The 26,539-nt window shown below is 36.3% G+C and overlaps 3 protein-coding genes across 4 annotated transcripts; 1 reads left to right on the forward strand and 2 right to left on the reverse strand.

Moving 5' to 3' along the window:
• Window positions 1-460: 460 nt before the first annotated feature.
• On the reverse strand, window positions 461-4,596 carry LOC132181273 (protein LPA2). The gene is made up of 2 exons (XM_059594411.1): window positions 4,103-4,596; window positions 461-928 (listed from the first exon to the last, which is right to left on the reverse strand). The coding sequence occupies exons 1-2, from the start codon at window positions 4,521-4,523 to the stop codon at window positions 783-785; spliced, it is 567 nt and encodes a 188-aa protein (XP_059450394.1). The 5' UTR covers window positions 4,524-4,596; the 3' UTR covers window positions 461-782.
• A 1,941-nt stretch (window positions 4,597-6,537) lies between these two features.
• Window positions 6,538-13,117, forward strand: LOC132183234 (uncharacterized). The gene is made up of 14 exons (XM_059596637.1): window positions 6,538-6,937; window positions 7,812-7,945; window positions 8,043-8,192; window positions 8,307-8,418; window positions 8,513-8,816; window positions 9,590-9,803; window positions 10,000-10,089; window positions 10,233-10,488; window positions 10,670-10,782; window positions 11,656-11,754; window positions 11,843-11,890; window positions 12,012-12,122; window positions 12,417-12,507; window positions 12,684-13,117. The coding sequence occupies exons 1-14, from the start codon at window positions 6,691-6,693 to the stop codon at window positions 12,782-12,784; spliced, it is 2,070 nt and encodes a 689-aa protein (XP_059452620.1). The 5' UTR covers window positions 6,538-6,690; the 3' UTR covers window positions 12,785-13,117.
• Window positions 13,118-13,682: 565 nt separating this feature from the next.
• Window positions 13,683-26,192, reverse strand: LOC132182522 (mitochondrial intermediate peptidase, mitochondrial). Of its 2 annotated transcripts, XM_059595790.1 has the most exons (17): window positions 25,826-26,192; window positions 25,639-25,720; window positions 25,381-25,433; window positions 25,231-25,285; window positions 22,600-22,738; window positions 22,446-22,500; window positions 22,084-22,306; window positions 21,714-21,809; window positions 20,145-20,264; window positions 19,912-20,037; window positions 19,544-19,699; window positions 18,342-18,458; window positions 17,569-17,694; window positions 17,390-17,457; window positions 15,486-15,621; window positions 15,207-15,372; window positions 13,683-14,400 (listed from the first exon to the last, which is right to left on the reverse strand). In XM_059595790.1, the coding sequence occupies exons 1-17, from the start codon at window positions 25,999-26,001 to the stop codon at window positions 14,150-14,152; spliced, it is 2,145 nt and encodes a 714-aa protein (XP_059451773.1). In that variant the 5' UTR covers window positions 26,002-26,192; the 3' UTR covers window positions 13,683-14,149. The 2 variants fall into 2 exon arrangements, with proteins under 2 accessions (XP_059451773.1, XP_059451774.1); XM_059595791.1 differs by lacking the exon at window positions 25,826-26,192 and having other exon boundaries at window positions 25,381-25,454; window positions 25,639-25,696.
• Window positions 26,193-26,539: the final 347 nt, after the last annotated feature.

Below are 26,539 nucleotides of genomic sequence, written 5' to 3' on the forward strand. Positions count from 1 at the left end.
GACCTCCTAAGCTTTTTCCACAGGACCACCACTCTTGGTTTGTTAGTCTCTTTTGTGTTTAAAATAATATGCACTCAAAGTCTAGAATTTTCTCTTCCTCAACCTATTATTATAAGTAGTACATGGCTGTAATTTTCTTACTTAGGCTCCTATAACTTTTGAATGGGCCATAAAGGTACAGCTTGAAACATAGTTTAATCTTAATATTTAGCTCCTTGCATGTGCACATAGGCGAAGTAATTAGAGAGTTGGTGCAAATTGATTAAGCATTAAATGGGGAAGGAGGGAGCAATTATTAGAAGAGGGGACCTCAGCCTGAATGTCATCTAATTCTCATACAACTTTGATGAATTGACACCTAGAAACTTTTAATGGATTAAGATCTACACCCAACTGGAAAGCTGCATTCTAATGATTGGGTTGTCTCACAAAAACTGGCCTTCACCAAAAATATAAGTCATTAACACCATCAACAACCACCAACCATTGAAATATAACTCATAATTTCAATCACTAGCTACCAGCCACGTATGAATGAACTTAAAGAGAAGATCCCACTGGATGCAATAGATAGATGCATCACAAGTACAGCCTAAGGAAACTCATCAATTGATGGCACACAGAATTGCTTAAACTAGATAATTTCTTATCTCATTCATCTTTCTATCAAGCATGACAGGCACAATTGTACAACCTAAAGAAACTAAGTAAATACTCACTTGGAAAATGTAACAAATTTCTCCTTGTAGAACCTGAAAATATCAGTCTATATTTGCTAAATATCATTTCCCATCTTTAACTTGATCATTCTGCTGGTACTTCAATACTCCATAAGCTACTGTTCCAGCAACAAACAAGAACACTGTTGGAGTAAAGGATGGGTACAAGTACTTCACAAAGAATTTATCCCACTCTTCTGGTAGGAAGCCTGTAAATTAATGCAAATCAGCTAATCAGTTGCACTATACAGGCACAATAAATATTAGCTTCAGAAATTTTCCAGAATTCGTATGTTATTTTATAAATTTTCTTTAAATCTAAAGCAAATATTAGACAAGAAACTGTTTTGGTCATATATGTGGAGGCAGTTGATTGGAGTGCATTATTTTTTAAGACTATCATTTGGGTTGCTGCCTTTGATTTTAATATTTCGATCGTTAATGTTTTTTTAGATCTTTTTTTTACTTCTCACTAGGTGTCTCTCTTACATACTTCCTGTGTATTTGGGTTGTGCCTTTGTATTACAGCAATAGAGTTGCAAAAACAAGAAGAAAGACAAAGAGAAAAATGAAAGTGTATATTCATTATGTTATCTAATACAAGCGATGCCTCATATTTATAATAACAAAACATAATCTAACTAAAACAAAACTAATTCATCCAGCTCATCTTGTTCCAGCTCATACAATAACTAACTTGCTCCAGCTCATCATGCTTGCTTGATAAGTTAATCTGCCGATACTCCCCCTCAAGATGAATTGTAGATGTTAAGAATATTCATCTTGGATAATAATTGATGAAAAGGAAAATTGCCAAGAGCCTTTGTAAAAAGGTCAGCTAGTTAATGTTTAGAAGCAACATGAAAAGTTCGAATGAGACCCAATGAATCTACTTACAAATAAGATGGCAGTCTATTTCAATACGTTTTGTTCTTTTATGATAAACTGGACTAGCAGCAATGTGTATGCTGCTTGACTATCACAAAACAAAAGGGCGGCCCAAGGATGTGAAAGTTAGAAATCATGAAGGAAAAAAGACACATTATCTCACTACATGTAGAAGCCATTGATCGATATTCAGCTTCTACAGTAGAGCGAGAGAAGGCGTTTTGTTTCTTAGATTTCCATGAGATAAGGGTATCTCCTAAGAAAATACAATAACCGGTAATTGATCTTTGTGTAACAGGGCAACTGGCTCAATCTGAATCACAAAAAGCCTTTGATTGAAAGGTAAAAGAAAAAGGAAAAAATAATCTTGACCAGGAGAAGCTTCAATTTACCATAAAACACGATGAGCAACATCAAGATGAGTTTGGCGAGGTTGATCCATAAACTGGCTAAGAACTTGCATAAAATAAGAAATGTTTGTTCTAGTAATCGTCAAATACAACAAACGACCAATTAGCCTCCTATAATTGGTGGGATCCTCATGCAAAACACCTTCGGCGCGTGAAAACTTCACATTAGATTCCATAGGAAATTTTGCAGGCTTTACAACAAGAAAACCAGAATCTTGAGAATCTCAAGAGCATATTTGCGTTAGCTGACTGAAATTCCTTAAACACTTCTAGCAATCTCCAACCCAATAAACTTTTTAAGGAACCGAGATCCTTATGTCTAAATTGTGCATTGAGGAATTGGGTGAGATTTGCTTGCATTGATAATATCATCAACATAGACCAACGAAGCTATGTAAGAAGAGCCTTGCAAACGTGTAAACAAAGAAAAATGTAATTTGGATTGCACATAAGCAATGTGTATGAGAATTTTGAAAAACATTGTCTAGATGCCTGCTTTAATCCATATAGAGATTTATTTGATTTGCAAACTTGAGACTCCCCTTGCTAGCAAAACCTAGAGGTAATTGCATGTATATATACTTCTTCATTCAAGTTCCCATGAAGAAAAGCATTGTTAATGTCCAATTGATGTAAATTCCACTGCTTGGCTGCGGTAAGGCAAGAAGACAACAAACTGTGGTGGGTTTTGCAACAGGTGAAAAAGTCTTGTAGCAATCAAGACCTTTACATTGAGTATATCCTTTTGTCGTACAAATCTTTCCATTTTCCAATTCGATCTGATCCATTCGTTCGTAGAGCTATTACTCGATTTCAGAGATTTTTGGACCACCTCTAACAGAGGGACAAATATTAAATTTTGAAAGAACTTATTGTAAACCTCTTTTAGATATGAATCTATTTGATTCAGAGGCGAAGAACTTCCAGCAGTATCTCAATTTCAATTCAAACATGGGTTTGATTCACAATCCATGTTATGATATATATTTTCCATCCAAAAAGAGGAAAAAACGGAGTCTTTGTCTAAAGAAATGCCATGAGAAAGGGCTACAAGACAAGCTTTGTAATGTTATATGTTACCATAAGCTTCATACTTGATTTTATATGGTAACCACCTACATCCAGTGGGATGTTTACTTGGTCGTAAATCAGTGAGAGTCCAAGTATGATTCTTCACAAGAGCCTGAATTTCATCTTGCACAGCCTCACGCCAATGAGAATATTTGGCAGCTTGATGGAAAAATTGAGGTTCAAAATGTGATCAGCAGATTAGCTTGTCAAGTAAGCAAGATGTGCTAGACGAATTAGTTTTGTATTAGTTGGATTTTGTTATTCTTTATTATTGTTTCACTACTTGTATAAATATGAGCCATCGCTTGTATCAGTTAACATAATGAATTATACACATTCATTTTCCTCTCCATTCTTCTTTCGTCTTTGTTTCTCTTCTTGTTTCCACAACCCTGTTAATGTAATATGGTACTTTTTAATGACTTTGCAATTACTTAAAAAAAAAATTAGAAAAAAAAAAAAAAAATTGATGTGGCAGACATGTTGCTGTACGATTAACTAGTAATCCTGCAGCTCTGGTATTAAAAAAGAAAAACAAAAAAGGCAGAACACAATGAGAAGGCAGTGATAAGATATAGCTGAATAAAACATGTATGCATTCCAAGAAAGCAAAAAAAGATTAACTATGCATGATTGGAACATGACCCAAACAGGCTAATAGCATAGCAGCCCCTTTGAAATTGGGAGCCCCTTTAATAGTGTCAATCCCCAGTCCCAATTTGTTTCAATTTTTCTTTTCCTGAACCAGCTTGGATGATCTGAATTCCTAACTCTTTATAACCACCATATCCTAAGTCAGTTTCCTGAAATCGCAGCGGATTTTTCAACTAAAATACTGCAAGCATACTAACAAAAATGGCTACTCATCTTCAACATCAGCATTAAAAAAAAACTACAATCCTTAAACCTATGCCTCAAGGCCCACAAATTTAAAGCCAATTCAGAATTTCATGTACTCAACATCAGTGTCAAAACAAATTTCAAGCTTAAAAAACTAAGAACAAGAATTCATACCCGAGGCCGCGAGAGCAATGCCCTCGACGAGAATGATTCCGCCGAGTCCCAACCAAGCAAGAAGAAAAGCACTCTCATTCCTGTTCTCCTCCTTCGCCTTAACCCTATCTTCTTGGTTCACAAAAGCCTTGGGTTTCTCAACCGGCGACCGCCTGATTATCGAAGCCCTCGTATTTGGTTTGCTAGAAGGCCGTGATGATGAGGACGGCCCAAACCCCAACCCAGATGAGCCGGTTTTCTTTGGTGGGGTTGCAACAGAGGCGGTCTCATCGGCGTTGGTCGTGGGTTTCTGGGATTCTGATGGGTTCTGGGACTTGACAGTGAGTGTGGGTTTGGTGGGTGAGTGGCAAAGAGGCGTGTGAGGAAGATGGTGATAGGGATTGTGGGTGAAGGAAGATGCGAAGTGGATATGTAGCGCCATTTTCAGTTTAGTTGGTTATGAAGGAATCATCTGTTGTGGTTTTTGTGTGGTGTTTTGTGTGTTTCTGATAATGTCATTCGCCTCCCATGATTTTTTTCACAATAGCAAAGATGTGGTCTCTCGTAATTATACTTTGGCCCATTCAATTATTCTGTAATTACACTGATATCCTTTACCATTTTTTTTTTCTTACAATAGCAAAGATGTGGTCTCTTTTCTTTTCTATTTTTAAGGAAAATATTTCAATCTTGATTCAAAATTGAACAACCTATCTTTGATACTTTGGAACTCCCTTGTTTTGGATTTGCCAACGGGTGCGGTAGTTCCAAGTATTTTTTGTACCTTTGCGTAGTTAGAAACTCTTGACAACCGGAGGATATGATCCTGGCATTTTGGCTTGAGTTTCGGTTTAAGAAGATTGATGTTTTGTTTTTATTCAATTTTTGTGTCGAATCCTTCTCATATAGGTTCAACAACTGCAACAACTTGCACAATTCTAGAGGATTTGCCTTGCACAATTGTAAGCTATCATCAACCCAAAAAAAACAAACAAAAAAATGATTGTGAGCCTTTTGAGTCTCCACCACATACCTAAATGGGTCGATTAACGGGCATGAAAGACAATTTAAAAGTCATTAGAGGTGGTAAAACCAATTTTGTTCCTTAAGGAATATATATTTCTCAATTTAGGAGAATAGCTATTGAGAATCGTTACTCTCGAGCACAATGTGCAACCAAATAAATTGAAAGAGTCTATTTTCTATGCCAAATGTACCCTAAAGTTTTAGAGAACATGTTTGTTTGGAAGTGAACTCACACTCAAATATGAATCATAAATTTTATATTTCTCAATTTAGGAGAATAGCTATTGAGAATCGTTATTTTCGGGCACAATGTGCAACCAAATAAATTGAAAGAGTCTATTTTCTATGCCAAATGTACCCTAAAGTTTTAGAGAACATGTTTGTTTGGAAGTGAACTCACACTCAAATATGAATCATAAATTTCAAAAATCAATGTGTATATATATATATATAGGGAAAACCTTCTATCAGGTCCATCTGCAAAAGTGATGTTTCGCAGCATCCAATAGAAGGTATACACATCAGCTGGTTACACCTGATAGAATAGGAGCAAAAACATTGGATTTTTTTCTTTCTCTCCCACTTCCTCTTCTTCTCTCTTCTTCTCTGGTTCATCTTCACCAAAAATTTTATTTTCTCTTCTTCTCTGCCAGTGGGTCTGGTGTGAACCACGGTTAGGTCTGGCCGTGACCCAGCCGTGAGTCATCTCCTCCAGTGCCATGAGTCACATTTTTCGGCTTTTAGGGTGATAAAATTTTTAAAGGGTTCACCATCTACCTCTAGGTTTTAGATTTGAATCCAAAAACGAGTTTTGAGGCTAATCACGATCGAACGAGGCATTATAAACTGGTTTTGAGGCAGGTCACAGTCGGCCAAACCCATGGCGTTGTAGGTTTGGCTGGCCGGTGGTGTTTTTGTTCTTTGATCTTGTGTGTTTGTTCTCACTTTCATTTTTTTTTTTAACATTTTTCTTAAATTAATGATGTGTCAAATAGTGATTAGATACTGTAAAATGGCTGGTTTACACCGGGACATGATAATAGGGGCTCTCATAATGCTTGAAATTTGTACCAAGTGTGGGCTTTACGGAAAAAAAAAAAAAAAAGGGGATAAAAACTTCGAATTTTTTCACATAACTGAATTCTAAATGTGCATAAGAATTTGTACTACAAGCAAAACAAATTTCTAACCAAACAAAGCCGACTGAGCATGTTTTTTTTTTTTTTTAACAGATTGCAGCCGCTACTCTCCCATAGAAATCTACAAAAATAATTTGTTAAAATGGCTAACGATTTGAATAAATAATGTGAGAAACTATTTGCGTAAATAAATTTTGGAATTTTTTTTTACCACACAGTAACAGTACAGTAAGTTGCATATAAAATCTCTGTTTTACACCTATTCACACACTCATCACTCTCGCACACTCGTAAAGGAGAACCAAAAATTAGTTGCATTTGTTCTCCACCACAGAACGCTTGCACCTCCTTCTTTCAACTCAAATTTCATTTCTTTTTCCACTTTTGTTCTTGTTAAATGGATATGCGCACTTCCTTCACTCCTTCCCTCCCCCTCTTCCTCCAATGCCGCTCCTCGCCGCTTTCCCGCGCTTTCCCTCACTTTCCCTCCAGCCAAACACGCCCCTTTCCTCGCGAACCCCATGCCGTTGTCTCTCTTTCGGAGCCAAAATGACAGCGGCCGACACTAACGGCGCGGCCATCCTGTGGTTCAAGCACGACCTCCGCATCGACGATCACCCGGGACTCGTCGCCGCCTCCAAATATCGCTCTCTTGTCCCTCTCTACGTCTTCGATCACCGCATCCTTTCCCGTGAGTTTCATTTATATGTTTATGTGTATGATTGTGTATGTTTGATTGTTTGGTTGGTTGTACCTTTTAAAATTTGAATGTTGGTTTAGAGGTGGAAGCGGAGTTGGGAGATTTTCATGGCATTTGGATTTTAGAGTATTAACTTAATCGAATTGAGGTCAATAAGGGGGCGGGAAGTATTGGGAGGTTGATTTTTTGCGGTTCAGGTTAAGTTGGACGAATTTCAATTCTAAAGCTTGAAATTTGGTGAAATTTAGCCACAAGTTTTGGTAAAAGAATGAAAATTCGTATTTGGATTCTGGACTGGTGCCAAGTAAAGGGTTGGGTATCAATTAGCAATTTAAAATTTAAAGTTGGAAAGAAATTGACTAATTGAGCTTTGTTATAGGAATTCAGTCATTCTGTATTGTATTCCAGCAATATCAACCATTATATTGTAGTGCCTCCATCTAGGCACTTATATAAAGTAGTGAAGAGAACGGAGAAGATTGATCATCGAGGTGGAATTAGATGCAAGCATACACCAATGCTTGGCTTTGGAATTATTTCCTACTTGTTGCTCGAAAAACATACACCATCTATATTATATAGTCATTGACTGTGTGGATTGATTCAGTAATTTAATATAATATGAATAAGAGAAATGTGAATTTAAACTTTCTGGAAGAAGGAAAGGAAAAAAAAAGTGAAATCATAATATTTCAGGGTGCTACTTTAGGATAACCACTTCATAATTGTTGGAAGGCCTATGTCCTTCGTCCTGCTGTACATTTTATTTGATTGTAGACCATACTGGTCAGTCTTCTTATGCGATAGTTAATCAATGTGCTATTACATTTAATTTAGCATGTCAATTATTTCAATAAATGCGCAGGTTTTTCTGATGAAGTGCGAGAAATGGTTCTTTTTGCGGTTGAAGATCTAAGAAAGTCATTGAAGGATCTGGGTTCTGATCTGATGATCAGGTTTGGAAGTGCAGAAAATGTCATACGAGAACTTGTGAAAGAGGTTGTTACATGTTTGATTTGCTTACTGTGATATTTAATGATCTCGGCATAAGCTCATCAATTCATTTTGTTAAATTCATCACCGAGGATTCAAACAGGTGAAAGCTACCAATATATATGCTGAAGAAGAAGTAGAGTATGACCTACGTGTGATGATGGATGCAGTCAAAGAGGCCTTGGAAACAGTGTATTGTCAGGATGGTAGTGCAAAAGTTGCTTTGTGGCAGACTCCATTTTTTGATATCAAGGTAATTATGTTTGCCTTGCTCTAGTTTTGGTTGGTTATCCGAAATTATGATTTATTTTTATTGTGTGGTTGAATATGTATAGTAATTTATTCATGCACGCTTATGTTATTATAGAGCTTGAAGGACCTTCCTGCATCATATGATGACTTTAAGAAACTTCAATTCTCTATAACTTCACCACTTCCACCCCCAACATTACCTAGTGCGAAAATGGAACTGGATTGGGGTAAGTTCCCAAATTGTTGGTGTTGATTTCCTGAAAGTTCCCAATATGCAATCTGACCAACCCTAGGGAATATGATGACTGTGCTATGAATTAGGTCCTCTTCCCACTTTTGATGATTTGAAGGAATTTATGAATAGAAAGCGGTGCAAACCACAAAGAGTTTGGACTTCAATCAAGGAGACATCAGCTGAAAGCATACTGCAGAAAGAATTATTGGAGCCTGCAGAAATCAATCAAAAGGATTTAAGTTTTGGGCACATCAAGACAAAACGATTAGGTAAATCTGCTTTTGTCACACAAAAAGGAAATTTCGTGGGAGGTGGGACAAACACTGTGTTGAATGCGTTGGCTGCTTACTTGAGATATTTGGAGGGAACAGCTCGAGATGACTGGAAGGAGTATGTGGTGACCTTTTTTTTTTTTTTTTGCACTAGAATTATCACAAGGGTGTTGGAATTTGAATTTGAGTTTGACCCTCTGTTTGCACGCGCGCATATAAAATATAAAGTTATGCTGGCTTTGTTCTTATTTTATTTTTAATTTGTATATTGCTAATAGAACAACTCTTGGCATTAAAAAGAAGTTTATATAGCCATTTTCACCACTTGGGAGGGGTACTGTATATCTTTTCTCGCTGTCCTAAAACTTCATATTTGAGGAATTTTCTTCCTAACTTTGGTCTCATGGTATTGATCTTATTGAGCCTTCGTGTAAGTGAAGGAGGTATTATTCTCTTAGTAATATATGAATCACTTTGTAGGAAAAAATGTTTCCAACAGAAAATATGTATTAAATTTTTCCTTTTCTTTTTTTCCCTAAATTTTTGGAGGATATGCATCTGTATTCTAAGAAAAACACAGTTTGATGCCTGGGTATAGAAGGGTTCAGGCATTGCTGTTTTTATTTCAATTTTGGTTTTGTAAGTCAATTTTGTCATTCCTTGGCTACATAGACCTCCTATGGGTTAATTAGTTTTAGCTGGGTGACATGAAAATGACATATTTATACGTTTGCTAGGATGCCTTAATGCCCAGAGTGGATATTATTTGCTATGATTTCAAAAGAATGTTGTTTGTGAAGGGTAGAGTTAGCAATTAAAACCAATCACATGCTGTTAAAACTTTGGTTGTACATTAAAGGACATTTCCTTTTGGCTTGGTTTATTTTGCAGGGTACACGAAAGGGTCCGCAATGCTGAAACTCGGGATGGAGCATCATTTATTGCACTTTTTGGCCCTGCCCTTTATCTTGGCATCATATCTAGAAGGAGAGTGCATCATGAAGCTATCGTGTATGAGAAAGAACGAAATGCTGGATTTCTATCTCCTTTTGGATATTCAGCAGCCACTATTGCTGCAGCAATTGATGCTGTTTGCTCAATGGAGGTGCCAATTTTACAGTTTACTATATCAGTGATACACATTGTATTCTTTGGAGACATACCTTTTAAGGATGCTAATTATATTACTAGAACTATATTTTTTTTCATGTGCAAAGCATTTGTAACCATCTCAATTTTGTCTGTGTGTGTGTGTGGATTTTCATTTTATTTATCTCTCTATCTGCTTTTTTTTTTTGCAGTGGTATTGGCTCATGGCTCTAAAAAGTCTTGTAAGCTATGATGAAACATTTTCTATTCGAATTTGGAGATGGAAGAGCTATCTAATTCAGGTTTACAATTGAAATATCATCCATGCATTTTGTAATTGATCTCCTATGTTTGGTCAAAGTGATTATGCCCTTTCAATACTAGCCAAGATTAGGTTGTGAATTTATGCAATTTAACCTTCCATTAAGAAATTATTCTTTTTCAGTACACAGTTTTCGGTCATGAAGGTCCTGCTATCCTTCTTGTGCATGGTTTTGGTGCTTTTTTGGAGCATTACCGTGATAATATATATGGTATAGCTGAAGGTGGAAAAAGAGTTTGGGCCCTTTCAATGTTGGGATTTGGCAAATCAGAAAAGCCAAATATTGTTTACACTGAGGTCATGTGGGCTGAATTACTCAGAGATTTTATTGTTGAAGTTGTCGGTGAACCAGTGCATCTTGTTGGTAACTCAATTGGTGGTATGTCCTGAAGTATGTGTACCTTGTATAGAACATCTGCTATAATTCTTCTTCTTCTCTCTCTCTCTCTCTCTCTCTCTCTCTCTCAGATGCATGGCATATGCACATATTATCATGTCTACTCATATGGTAGTTATTGCTCTTTGTTGGTAATCTAATTGTTACTATTCTCTATCTCTAGGTTATATTGTTGCTATTGTTGCATGTTTTTGGCATGCTTTGGCCAAATCTGTTGTCCTTATTAACAGTGCTGGCAATGTTACTCCAGGATACACTTCTGTGCTATTCACTAAAGTAAGTCTACATAAAAACTAGTTAAGCTTTCTATTTTTAAAGATGCATATCACAAACTTGTGAACTATTTGTTTGTTGTGCTTCCAAGTCAATTGTGGTCCATCTCACAGCTGTTGTTAAATTAGTAATGTTATATGTGGTTCTGTATCAGATTAGTAGTGTTGGAAATCTATTCCGAGTGCTATACACATACATAGCACACTTTTATACTGCTCTATCTCTAATAATTAGAGTTTTTTCTCCCAATTACCATGGTTTTCACACTTTGGAATAACGGATTTAAATGTTGGACTGGATATTCATGAAACGATTACAAACAAAAAATAACACTTGATTCAGAATTTGCTTCGGTCATTTGATGGTTTCTGTTGTATGGCTCTCATCACGAAGTATCCCAAACAATGTGAGACTAATAATATTAGAAAATGAAATATCCTTTCCATCATACTCACTTTTGGTCATAATTTCATATAAATGTATATGTGTATGTCTGTCTTGATAAGTGCGTGAGCTGCTGGATTGATAAGTATATGCAGTATAATATAAAGGAATGTGCAAAATGAGATGGATAAGCAGCCAATAATTTGAGATACATTAACTGTAATGATCAAGTATTCCCCTTTTTCTTTTTCTTTTTCTGGATACAACTTAAAATACTTGTATCGAGTAAATAATTATCATTTTGCTAACCCATTGTTTGCTCCACACTCATACTATGGGATTTTTTTGCTAAATACTGTATTCCAGTGCTATAGTTCCATTGTACTGTAAGCCAGCACTTTCATTTCAATTGATTTACTGCATATTTTTCATTCTACAGTCAAATTATGATATCCAAATATTTCATGTCTTAGTAATTCAAAATTGTTTCAGGAGAGAGAAACTTCTGGGGCTTCATGGTTGGGTGCTCGACTTCTTTTGTTCTACTTGAGGTTGAGACTTAAGGACCTAGTGAAGAATTGTTATCCAACTGTAAGTATGCCTTTATTGCTGTTCAACTTACACATGTTGCTTCTGGAATATCTGTGCCATTTTGATCTTTCTACATCTTGCTTTGCAGAAGCGAGAGCGAGCAGATGATAGGCTTATTAATGAAATGCTAAGAGCAGTATCCTCTTAATTAATGGAAAGTTGTATATATATATATATATATAGCAATTGGTGTTGACTTCCTATTAGGTTCTGAAGAAATTTCTTGTTTAACCAAACATTACCTTAACATGAAGTAGTCATATGATCCTGGTGTGCCGGTGGTTTTGGAAAGCATTTTCAGCTTCAATCTCTCCATTCCTTTAAATTATCTCTTGGAAGGATTCGAGGATAAGGTTCTTATTATACAGGTAACTCAGTAACATGCAGAAAGAGTATAGCTTCTGGCTGTGTCATTCATGGCTGACTGTCCATTAAAATTACAAGAAATGTTACATATACTTTCAAATGCTTATTCCCAAGTGTTTACTCTTTAATGTGACAATGAAAATCACCATTATTGTGAAATATATAGATTAAATTATCCAAAATTTAATGGTGATTTTCACTGCCATATAGGGAGTAAGCACAGGGAAGTACATCAGCATTTCTGTAAAATTACTTGATAGTTGTTTCTTTTAACACTTTTTTTTCTTAACTACTAGGGGATGAAAGATCCAATCTCTGACTCCAAGTCCAAACTGGCAATGGTGAAAGAGCATTGTGGTGGAGTTGCAATCAAGGAATTGGATGCTGGTAACTAAATACTTTATCCTGAAACTTTGTTGCTTCTTTAGTTCTTTTCCTTTCCCTTTCCCTGGTTGTCTGCCCTACGCCTCCTTCCCCTTAAGAAAAACAACCAGTTCTGGCACTGGTAAAATGGTGTTGTAGCTTCCTCCGATTTGATGAAAATCATCTTGTTGATATCGCAGGCCATTGCCCGCAAGATGAGCTGCCGGAGGAAGTGAATTCTATAATCTGTGAATGGGTAGCGTCAGTCCAAAGTAAACTTCCTGCTGAGAGCCTCTTGTAGATAGAATTGGTGCTCTTCCGGATTATTATTCTTTTGGCCTCATAATTTTTATATTTGTTCCTTCTGTCTTTTGCCATCAATTTTGGCCTTTCATTTCTTTTGAATTTGTTGGTCGTCGCCAATCATCCATGTTCAGAATATATGGGCCAGGTCAAAATAAAAAGGGGGAAAAAAATTGATTATATACAACGTAGATCAGAAAACTTGTTGCACGTAGGAGCAATGACCAATGTGAATTGGATGGTCGTACTCTATTCTATGAAGATCTGCTGTAAAATTATTTTTGTATGCAATAATTCTCATCTAAGACTAATATACAATCATTTTGGATTCCTCATTGGCAATGATTTTTGAGATATACTTTGTTAAATATGCATACATAATCCGATGAATAATACTCGAAGTTACTTTTGTATTTTACAATTATTTCACAGTGTTGATGTGGTATTCCTAACCAATCTTTAGATTAGTATAGTTAAAAATAATAATAATAATAATGACACATTAATTTGTAGGAAAAAAATGTAATATATACCATTACTCATTGAGAAATGCTAGACACTTTAATTCTATTCAACAAGGCAAATCTAACATTCCCAAATTCCCAATGGTTGATTTAGAGTGCCAAGTCAACATTGTTAGACAATTGTAAGATAAAAATATACTATATAGCATTACTCTTACTATGTATAAAATGCCAGCCTTTTGAATTTGCTTCTCCATGGCAGGAATTAAAAATGATATTAATTTCAACAAACTGGGTCCTAAGAATTTCTCCAACCCATTCTTTAAAAGTGTCATGTAGCATTTGATACATGAGCATTAAAGATACCTTTCTCATTTTCTTATATATATATACATATATAAGCGTGTGAGAGCATGCATTTCGTAATAGTAGGAAAAATATGGTAAATTGACAAATGCGATCTGGAAAAAGGACCCAAACCAGTCAGGGACGTCTAAAAGTGCAACGGCAGCACTATTGCACATAACATAATTCTTCCCAACACGCACTTAATTCAACTAAAAGGAAAAGTAAATCTCTTTTTTTTTTTTAAAAAAAAAAAATCTCTCACCCAGCTATCAGCCAAAGAAGTTGATTATTACTTAAAAAGAATGCAATTAAAGGATCTCATTTTCTGAGAAGTAATTACTCCCAGTCTCTGCATACATTCGAGCATTTGACTCGCTCCCAAGTCCCAACACTTTGCACTTCCTCAAATTGACCACATACCCAACTCCACCATGACATCTTCGCGTTATGGATCAACTCACCAGCTAGAGGAGCCGTTGATTTCTCCCTGTTGATAATCATGCCCCGTTCATTTTTCAGTTTTTTTCATTCCAAGAGGATCTGCTGCTCTCTTAAAAACCTTCGCCCAGTTTCATCTCCTCACAAAGACTCGTTATGTCTGGAACAATTCCTCCATCACAATACCTTAAAATACCTTCTCCTACTAGACCATTCAACAAACTATCTGCTTCTCTAGCTCCCCCGTGCTGTAAAAGTCCTTTTCTTAGGGCAGTTCCTGTGGATAAAGATAATGGATCCTCCCGGCACAGCTTCTGCCACATGGTTGCAGCAAAACATTTGGCATACAAATAGCTATAATAACCTAAACACATGGTGAAAATCGTTCTTTGATAAGACGGAGGAAAGGAAAAAAAAAAAAAACAATTAAAATGAAGCGGCAGGGATTTTTTGGATCATGATTATAAAACATGGAGAATGTAAAAAGTAATTTATCAAACAAATCAGGGGATTGGAAGATTGAAAAGCACTGCAGGCATTGTCAAGTGCCCCGGTGTATGTTCTATTTAGAGAAAATGATTTTTTTTTGATAACGAGAAACCCCTCCAAGTAACGGTCACTTCATGTACCCACCACTGTTAGGTAAACCTCAGATCCATGTAAAGTGCCTCCTTCACACGGATCGAATAATACTCAGGTTTCGCCGGCGGGCCGGCCTTAAGAAATTGTTTGCACCCAAGAGGGCAAAATGAAAATGAAATTCTAATATCTTACATATAGCCTATATGACAAAATATGAAGGTTACTTGCAAAAGCGAAGTGAAGGCTTCTTTATGCATGTGTTTGTGCCCAGAATTGGACAAGCTAACAAGCTATCTGATATTTATTTCCCAAAATTCCATAACTACTTTTAAAGCTCTAGTTCGGTCCAGGCACTCATATAAGGTGGTACCTACCATTTCTCTGGCAAGAAACAATAATTGACGGAAATTCAGATGTACCAAAGATGTTTTCACCAAACAATAAAATAATCTCAACTTCACAAAGGAAGAGAAGTACCACTAGGACACAAGCTTATTAGCATGCCCAAGATTACTTTGTAAGAATCGAATATGTTCATATTTTCAATCTTCAGTGCAATTCTAGAAGTTTGTGAGATTTCAGACGTACCTGCACCATAATTCAGAAGGTGATTGAATCGGGTCTGCCAATGTGTGCCCTCCACATGCTTCCAACAAGTATGTTGTCTTTTCAGATCTGCAACAATAGAACTTGTATCTCTTGGAGGGACTTGCTGCTCCCCAAAAAGCGTTTGGTCAATTAAGGCATAAAAAATCTGACAACAGGGAAACAAGCAATCAAAGGTCATTCCATGCTTCATTTTTCAAAGATAAAATTGATTAAAGGCGTCATTTGTTGATTCATTTTGGCCTTGAGACAAATGTGAACCTGACGTTGTAGTTCAGTTGCAGCAAACATCTTTCTGGCACCCTGCATGGACTCTACCAATTTCTCAGGAATGATTTCACCAGTTGAATAATGTCTAGCAAATGTTTTCAAAACTCGATAGTCCCATGCAAAGTACCTAGCAAATCACCAGAAAACGAGGTTGGCTACCATCAAGGCAATAATTTATCTACAAATTCAATATACTTGATACATGAATATATCCATAAGCACATTGGCGTACATAAACATGTATGACGACTGCAAGGATGTGAAGAGGATAATCAGCTGAGGTGTTTACAATGTGTTTCACTTTAAAAGTTGATGTTATAAGAAGGACGATGTTTCAATTGAAGGTTGATGTTTCAATTGGCAGCATCTCAATCTCAAAAGCTTATTTGCAATACATCCATCGTCACCCAAATCTGCAGCAAATCAAATGATATTGTTTGTTGGGATTTCCGCACATTCCTTTTTGGTTGATTGCTTGATTTCTACACATTCCTATGCCTTACTGTTCATCCCAATCTCACTCTTGTTCGAACAAGAGTGCAACCGGTCAATTCTACCAAGAATATGGGGACGACCAGACACAACCCTGTTCGACTGAGATGCTGCCAATTGAGTCGGCCCAGCCTCCCAAAAGCCCCCGATTGCACTCTCATTTGAACGTGGTGCGATCGGGCTACTCTGCCCTTACTTTTGAATGTACTGGCTGCACTCCAGTTCAAACATAGGTGCGATCGGGCCACTCTGCCTCAACTTGGAATTTATCCTACATTAAAACCCGGAGTTGTTGATCTTAAAGTTTTAGGATCTATTAGTCTAGTAAGTGGGGTGTATAAGATTATTGCCAAAGTCCTAGCCAATAGGTTGAAAAGAGTTGTAGAGAAGATTATTTTGAAGCCCCATAATGCATTTGTCAGAGCAGAGGTAGGCAAATTTTAGACTTCATTCTTATAGCTAATGAATGCCTGGATAGCAAGATAAGATATGATGAACCAAGTGTGTTTTGCAAACTAGATATTGAGAAGGCCTACGATCATGTCAATTGGGAATTCTTATTGTACTTGAAGAGAGGTGTGGTTTTGGGGAGAAATGGCATAATTGGATAGCACGTTGTATTTCTTCAGTGCGATTTTCTGTTTTAGTGAATGACACTCCCTCCAGTTTCTTTAGTAGCTCCCGCACATGTAGAACTTATGCTCGTATAATTCTCATGGACTAGTTCATCTCATTTTTCAGGAGAGTATACTCTGCACCTATTAAAAAGCTGGTTTCCACAAGAAATGGAAATAAAAGGGTTGAGGTTTTCGCACACCGAATGTCTCTTTAATCCCCCTCCCCCCAGTGGCCCACAGTGGGGTTATAGTAATCTGGTTTACAATATTAAACACCACACCAACTATACAAAAACACAAGGCAATGTGGGCAACAGCCCCACCTCAAATGAGCTCCTTCTGCTAAATTCATAGGAGAGACCATTCTTATTAATAAAATGTTCTATATTTCATGGAATTTGTTTAAATCATTAGCAGAATTTTCTTTCAGCTAAGCCATTCAATTGTTCCAATTAATTTTCTTCATAGCTTTGAGTTTGAAACCTGAAAGTTGCATTCAGAACAATTCTACAAAGTGGGACAGCTCAACACATTTTCACCTCAGTTGATTATTCTCTCTCAATTTTCAAAGATGGAACAATACATGATTTCTCATCAGAAGTCAAAGTAAACTAAATTTAGAAAAGAAAAATCACGCTACCACATGGTGGCATGACAAGTAGCACCTACTCAAGCTATTCAAATACCTTGTTTTCATATATTTCTTAAGTAATCCTCAAATGCTAAATGAAGATATAACAGTAATTGCAGAATTATAAATCTAGGTAATTTCAGCAGTCTACTCACTCAAAGAGGTTAGAAGGTGTTTCAGCTAAATCAAGAACCACCCTGGTACCTGAAAAATGCTGGTAATCCTACAAGATCATTTGAAATATTTATTATGATACCGAAAACAAGACAAATATAATTGTTGGTAGTTAGGAAATAATAAAATACCACTTATCAAAAAGACAATAATAGAATACCGTTCTTGACAGCAATGAATGAAGAGCATGTCCAAACTCATGAAACAGAGTTTCTAGTTCCCAATGGTTAAGCCTCACTGTTGATGGATTTTGTGAACCAGAAAAATTGCACACAAGTGCTACCACCTGCAGTATCAGTAAAAATCAAAGCTAATCAAGACAACTAAATGTATAACTTAAAAGATCATCCAAATAGTTCATACATAAGATTGAAATCATGTATCCCCCCAATTGCACACATTATCCCCAATAAACAACCACTGAATGTCGCTTAAAATTGCTTTCCAGTACAAGGTAACTGTACTAACTGGTAAAGTTAGTAGGTGGATTTCCAAATTTCCTTTTTCTCTTCTACCCAAAGATAGGCAGAAAATGAAATAAAAAAGAGCAGGGAAGTGATGAGGGTGTTGTGTTTTAACCAGCTTACCCTTTCCCTAAACATGTATGTGTACTAATAGTAGAAGACTACATCAATTTTCTTCACTTCCCCCAAATATGAGTTGGAAAATAAAAAAGCAACCCTCATTTCTTCCCATCCCTTATAATTTCTTCATCCATCCTTAGAGATTTTATAAAACTTAAATAATTAGGATTACGCCAACGCCCATCAATAGTTGCGAGATGCTACATACAAATTCTTGCAATTCAATTATTACCAATGTCATCCAAGGAAAGTACTAGCGAAAATGATGATTAAGTACTGATTGTATGATGAAGAGAAAAACATAACACGCAATAAAACTTGACTAAAGAAATAATATACTTTTACGTACAGGAAGTTGGTAATCTGTTTCAGATATCCTGCGGCCCCCTTTAATTGCAAAATGAGCACAACCTGGATATTTTCCTTTCCTCGAATATAAATCAAGGTACAGATACCCTAAGTCACCCTGAAACATAAGAATAGGCAAACATATTTGGACATGTACAAGAGTGGAAACTGCAAATAATATAAGTCAATCATTTAGGTGAGAGAGAGAGAGAAGAAGAAGAAGAAGAATAAGCAATTACTTGTGGAGTTGCATTAAGGCCAATCAATAGTTGTTATGATCAGAACAATGCCCTTTATTGCTGAAAAAAGTAGGTATTTTCTACTCCCACAAAAACCTAGAAGTCAAAATTAGACTGAAGTCTACCTACTGGACAGAACCGATGGGAAGAATAACAGCATTCATAGCATAGAAAATAAGGTCTGAAAACCTTATAATGAATAGTTAGAAAGTGTGGTCCAAATGAGTGTTTCTTAGTGATGCAAAGGTGTTCAAAATCAAGTCTTAAGGTTTCAAGTTTTATGGTGTTAATCCTCACGGAACTACTATAGCAGACTATGGCTGTATCAAATTTTGAAGTGCACACTAGCATTTTGTTTTCGTTGATCTTGTATATGGAACATGTTTCTTCAACTTTTTGGTGTTGATTGGGTTATGCCGAGCAGGGTGAGTGATTGCTTGGGGAGTTGGAGGAGACAGTTGGGTAATCGGCTTGCTTTGCACATATGGAGGATGATTCCATTGTGTGTGATGTGGTGTCTCTGGCAAGAACGGAATGCATGAAGCTTTGAAGAACGTGAGAGTGGCTTGCTCGAGTTGAAGAAGTTGGCGTTACATACTATGTTTTCATGGAGAGTGACCTGGTCTCATTTGCATGCGTATATGTTTTCTGATTTCTTAGTATTATGTGCTTCCTTTTCTACCTAGTATGGGTTCTTTTGTATACTTTGTGTGTACTTGGGTCATGCCCCTCTGCGCATTTTTTTAATATACATTATTTATCAAAAAAAAAAAAAGAATCATGTTAATGCTACCATACTGGTGAATTAGTAGGGTTCTTATGCCCTTTTGATTTGTTTTAAGATTAAATTCATCATTGACATTAATCTCTTCAAGAGCCAAAATAATGTAGTCATCATCCCTCTCAAACACAAATGCTGATGATATCAAGAATGATTTACACTTTATATCATTCATGTAGATACCTCTTCAGGATGATGAAGAGACAATTTAAGCACATCGTCATGCCATGATTCACCTGGTGCCAGAGGGATGCTATGAAATGTTGCACCAAACAATGACTCCACAAGCACTTTCAAACCCTCGATACATTGTATCAAAGGAAAATATGATGCCACAACCTGCAATTGAAAAATCATGAAGTAGTCCTTGAATTTGAAAGAAAGAGAAAAAAAAAAAAAAAAAGTTTCAACAAAGATAGCAAGGTGATCCTATTGCAAAGCATAAGAAGAAACAAACTTAACATTGAAAGTCGGGAATTACCATAGAGCAGCAAGAAAGAACAGCACCCATAATAAATGACATGCAAAACAAACACAAGTGCAGGACTTACTGAAGAGTCCAAGTTATAGGTGGAAGACTTCATCATCGCTGTGTAGTATACCTCATCCCATGGCTCTAAATCTCCACATTTTATACCACATCTTTCTCTTTTAAAATCCCTAATTTTCTTAAACTCCTAAATTGAAAATAACACCTCATTAAAGTACAAAAACTGCAAAATAATCGACAGCCACTATGAGTTGCAAGACTTTCGCCTTAGAATGCCTACAAGTAACATCATACCTCATCAGCCTTGGGCTGGACCATCTTGCTTATCTCATGCAAGAAGGACATCACAACTGCTGGTGACGAAGCCATGTTAGGCTTCACAGCAAACTCAGCATAAGATCTACACCCCATTATCTGCATTCACCAATAATAAGAAATATGAATGGCTTATAACATTAATCAAAAAACTTACAATTAGTTCATAATTGCCATGAATGAATAAAAATAAGTAAATTTCATACAAACTATGAAAATATGTGGACAAGAATTTAAATAATGTATTACATAATCACTATTAAAATGCCTCAAAATTTTCCTTCTTGAGATATAAAACAACTCTAGATGGCTACTTGTCTACGAATAGTTGCAATAATCCCAAGTTGAAAAACAACAATGATTGTCATTTTGATCAAAATTTATAAGTGATCATTAAATAAAACTCTTAGAGACCCCCAAAATCAGTATTCACCATATAGACTTGCACCTCTCTCACACTTACCATCCTTGCATTATTTTTTGACAAGAAATTCAATCTTATTAGAAGGCGCAAATGGGTGCAATCCAAGTACACAAAAAGTATACAAGAGGGACATACAATTAAGGAGAAGAGGAGGAACACAAATCTAGAAAATTAGAAAAACGAGAATTATTGTGAGCAACCATCTACTCATAAAGAGTTTTGAACATCATAGCTCTTAACTCTATTATCATTCTTTCACAACCTTCAAAATTTCTAGCATTGTGTTTTTCCCAAATGCACCACATCAAACATAGAGCAACCATCCTCCAAGTGTCTATACAACGGTGGCTACGAAACCAGCCTTCCAAGTGGCCAACAACTCCACCGCTCGTTGAGGCATGACTCACTCTATCCCAAAAAGACTGAAAACCGATGCAACTTTGCAGTGGAGCAGTAGATGGTTGGTGGGTTCTTTGCTCTTCTTGCACATGCAACACCAATGCATGTCAAAAAGCCAAGTACTGATCTCAATGTTATCAAGTTGGAAACTAGGGTCTCAATGTCAGAAAGCAAAGCACAAGGGGATTGTGACATAATTTCCCTAATTAAACAACTTAATGAATGCTTCAAAACTTCATTTCTGCATATATTTTGACAAAATAATAAAGTTATGGTTATATATTTGGTTGATCTTTTTATTTGGGTGATATGAATTCGCGGTGAATTTGTATCAATGGAATTGATTATGTACTATTGCATACTTCATTTGCCACTTTTTGAAATCATGGCCACACATGCGCACAACATGCTTGCTTCACAACGGTATACATAAGTTGATCACTATAAACTGCATAGAAAAGAAACCTCAGCAGGCTGAACTAAGGCACTGAAATTAGGCTAGGTTTAGACCCATTTTCCGTTAGTCAAAATTTAATTGTCACTGGCTAGTGTGTAATTGAATCCTGGCAAAAGATGGGTGAAAGAATGACCAGAAAATGTTAAAGAAATTTTTCCAAGGTGGCAAATTTAAAAGTCTCAATTTCAAGGTAACCAAAAATTCAGATTTAATCAGATTGCATTCTCTACTATATAATTTCCAGAAGCTGCAAATAAAGGTAAAGAACCTGAGCTAGCTCATGGCGGGCAGCTATAAGCTTATCAAGAACGCCAAGGTTTGCATGAGGGACAGAGTTACCTTGGACATAGACCATTTTCCTAACCTGGAAACAAATACAGGGAAAAAGAAATTAATATCGTTAACTATAACTAGAAGGGGCTAGCTAATGCAAAAAAGCTCAATTATCTCAAAGGGATCCTAAGTTCTTTTACCAAGTAAAATCATAAAAAATCACCAAGAGTAAGTAACTTGACAAATTCTAGCAGCCATAAACCCACATCTTGCTTGGTTATTCGAATCTATGCACAGTCCTTACTATGCAAAGATTCAGAAAAAAAAAAAGGAACAAATATTTTAAAAAGTAAGATGAAAGCTACCTCATCATCTGATGCCCATTGCAGAACAGAAGATAAAGTATGTGGATCTGTTGTTATCTGAAATCCCTTCTCTTTCATGGTATCCCTTGGCCGCAATGATTCCTTTGATAGAACAGATGTGGAACGGTAGATGGGTTTAAGGAGATGGTGCAAACTTTTGGGGATGCGTGACAGAGGAAATATATCCACAGAACCTGGGTCAATGCTAATATTTTCATTGAACCTGACCAAACCCAAATGCATAAAAGATCAGAAACAGTCAATACTTAAACTGACTTCCCTTCAGTGTCTTCATAAAAGCACTACAATCAAAAGACACATCAAGAAATAAATGTTTAGATTGATTACAAGATCATACTCACTCCCTGCACAGCTGAGAAATTTCTATATTTAGTTGATTCACACGATCTAATTTATCTGCAAAGCAAAAGAAAAAAAAAAGTAATTTTCTGAAAAAGAAAATCTCTGATGTAACAGCAGTGGTAGTCACCCAAAGAAACCAAGAAAAGAGCATACCAGCAGAGAGATGGATTCCACCCCTCTCAAAGTCAACACGTAGGTAACGGGCTGCCCTTTGAGCTTCATCCATAAGCAGATTACCCTCTTGCTCCGCTTTTCTGACTGCATCATACAGTACATGATTTGTATTGAGATACTGCACGCAGCAAGGAAATACCAAGTGTCACTGGCAATCAACCATGACTGACAAGCATAAGACCTATGACATTGACAAACTTATAAACCATAGCTGTACTAAGATTGAATGAATTTTCATCAATTCTTGGATTAATCTTTTTATATGCACTTGAAAAGGTTTCCTCTTTTTTCTAATAAAACAGTTTACTACTTATCAGAAAAAGAATAAGCTCAGCAACAAACCAATTATTGTACATTAATTGGCCACAAACAAAACTGTTTATGATTTCATATAAAAATCTAAATACTTGTATGGAATCACATTGCAGGATATCCAAGAGCTGTGATACCTAACTGATGCAAGACAGTTTCGTTACATCAGAACGCAGATAGCCTACAATTCAACTCAGGGTAAGCTCGACATAAACTTGAGTTTGGAAATTGAAATTTTGAGGATTAAGAGATACGAATACAGACGGGCGTAAATAACAAAGAAAGAGCACAATAAAAGATATAGAAAGATAATATAAGGATGGATTCGTTTTAAGGTGTCTTATGTCACTAGAACAAAAAGAGTGTCCCTTTGTGATCTGGGAACAAATGAAATCTCACCACCACAAGGGTCATTGCATTTGACCACACACAAAAGTAAGAATATCATTGCAAGATCTCAACACTTAAGCGACATCTTACTGCCCTACATATAGTGTTACTATGAGAGTCATTAGAGTATGAAGAAGTTAGGGACTAAGTAAGGAAATTGTTTGAGTTATGAAATGAATGAGCTACTTGCTACAAAGGTTGCTAATATGAAGCAAGACCTGCTAGATAATAAAAAATCCCGGTGTTAGAGAAGATTACAAGAAGCCCTTATGAGTAGTACACAAAACTTTGAGTGGGTTTCATTTCAGTTTCATGCCACACCAAAAAGGGCTTATTCCACGAAGGTCGCTAATATTCTTGTTACATCCATATTAAAAAAATAAAAATAAAAAGTCTCGTAAAGAACATTCACATCAACAAGGGTTATGAATACAATATGACCTTTATAGTATAGGGCTTCATCCTTCTTTCATAAATAAAGATTATATATATAACTCGCATGGGCAAACATCCAACTACTTCTACGGAACTAATAGATAGACCAAGCCTTCATTTGAACCATTGAATTACTGTCAACGTTTTCTGACTGTCTAAAGGCTTTCCTTCTTTTCAAACAAAATTATCTTCCCCTAACTTAACCCATAAGGGTTTATGAGAGGGAAGAGTATACACTGATTGACTCACGATCATGATCTCTGGATTCAGTAGGTGATGTATATATATCCTGTGTTCTAAAACATATATTAAAACGGAAAAAGGTTCAAGGCATGCATAAAATTTGATAGAAATTGCATTCAAAAACTACGCCTAAATAAAAGAAACTTTTAAGCTTTCTCTAACTTGAGATGCACTCAACCAATTACGGCTTGAAGGGAAACACTCTACTGCTGGTAAATCTGGCTGCTGTTTTTTCTTCAAACTGGAACCAGACAATCTGCTCCCCCTAAAGTATTTGCTATTTAATGTTTCATCAAAAAAGATCATCTCATTAGCAACAATGCGAGAGAGACATTGAAATATGAATTTTATACACATCAACTTGTTTTTAATGAATTTCATTTTTTCAATAGTACGTTGACCGTTTTGTCCATTTCTGAAGTACATATTATGGTCTTATTAAATTTTGGTATTAGAGTTCTTTTAATTGAATTTTTTGCATTTAGTCAACCAAACAAGACATTAAATAGTAAAATCCAATATTTGATAACATATACGTAACCTACCATTATGATTGGGAGAAGTGTGAAGCAAAGGGGAGTGGAGGGATGGGTTTTGATCATCACATATTCATGGCTAAAAACATTACTCACAATGGTGAAATCCCATCCATACGAAATTAAGAGGTTGACCCAAATCTGATAGAGACCGAATAACCCTAATTTAAAAGTTCTAGAACTTTGCATGGACTAAAAATGAAAAGCTTTGGAGGGACAAAAACCTAAAATTTGGCCATTTTATTTTCCATTCAAAATATGACAAGATTGGGAAGGCAAAATCAGAGAAATAAGATTGATAAAAGAAATGTTATAAAGATAATTTAACTTCACTGAATACAGAGCAAATCTAACAGGTGACAGCTCGTAATTAATGCTGAAGGTCTTCATTTTGGGTTGAAAGGTATCTTCTTTGCCTACGAAATTTGAAATACCTAGGTCTTCCCTTGGGAGCTTCATTTAAGGCCAAATCTATTTGGGACGACATTATTGAGAAGTTAAGAGTGCTGCTTGGTGGAATGTAAGAGGTTGTAATTGTCAAATGGTATGAAAGTTACCATGATAAAAGCACTTTATCTAATCTGCCTACTTACTTCATGTCTCTTTTTCTCCTACTGGTTGGTAGAATAAAAGTTGCAAAATGCTAATTAAGATAAATCTGATCCAAAACAAAATGGATCCCCAGTCACCTCACATGTAGATATTCGTTAATTCTCATTGATGCCTTGTTAGCCTCCTCAACGAACTCCCTGATTAACCAAAACAATCAAAACACATTCACATTAGAACAAATAATTATTTTAAAAAAATTTTGACTACTAATAATAATTCACAAATGATCAACCTGTCCGGGTGAGTATTTCTACAAAGCTCCGCTGAATCAACCACCGAACAAACCTATCAAATCAGACACCAACTCTGATAATAGCGTTCTTAATCTCATACAATAGTACAAAGATAAGCATGAACATGAACATAAATATACATAACATGCATACATTGATGACATACATACATATACATACATACATACACACACGTACAGTACAGTACAGTATACATAATTCATACATAAGTGCGTACATATAATGATGAAACCTACCGTATCGGAAATCTCATCCATGGCTCGGATAATTTCGGGGGACGAAGGCATGCCGGAGATGTATGAAACAAGTTCCCCGGACCTTAACAGATATAAATTTTCAAAAAATTGCACGTTAAAATTCAAATATTAAAAAATCAAAGTTTACATCTTACTTTAATTTTTTTCGACTAATGTTTTGTTTTACCTTTCGATGGCATCGTCGACGAAACGTTGAAAGCCTTTGGGGGATTTCAAGTGGTCGAAGCCGTAGAGGCCGGTGGAGGCTCCGGTTAGCGAAGCGACGGAGGTGTAGAAATGCCGGGTCCTCATAAGGGGCTTCAGACGGAGAGTGGAGGCGGTCCTGCGCATTAGGGGCCACATGATTCGGTAGGGTTAGGTCGGTGGCCAGCGAGAGACCGTGGTTGGTGGTTGTTGGGGAGGTGGCGCTGTGTAGTCCGCCAAGAGAGACTTGCGGCCTCCGAGGAAGTTTTTGTATTTGAATTTTGGGGGTTGTAAATGGGTCGCCGAACTGAGTTCAGGTGGACACGGATCGGATCGTCGGGTTGTTTGAATTTTTTGGGGCTATGTACAAATTACAATACTGTATTTGTACATGTAACCTCCCGCAGACCTAAAAGACCTAATAAAAAATTGCAATTCCCTACTTTAATTATTAATTTTTTATTTTTTATTTTTATCTACGTTTAACAAATTCTCTACTTTTTTATTTAATTTTATTTAATTATTATTGATTATTTTTTATTATATATTCTAACATTGCAGTGGCCAAATCACCTATAATCACAAAAGGTTGAGAGCGGCTTCCACCCACCACTTTGCAAAGGGGTGGAGTCACTACCCTTTGTAAGGTGGGTGGAAGTTACGTGTGACATTAAAAAAAAAATTAACGTATTAGATA

Source organism: Corylus avellana, chromosome ca5, assembly GCF_901000735.1.
Source record: "Corylus avellana chromosome ca5, CavTom2PMs-1.0".
Lineage (NCBI taxonomy): Eukaryota > Viridiplantae > Streptophyta > Magnoliopsida > Fagales > Betulaceae > Corylus > Corylus avellana.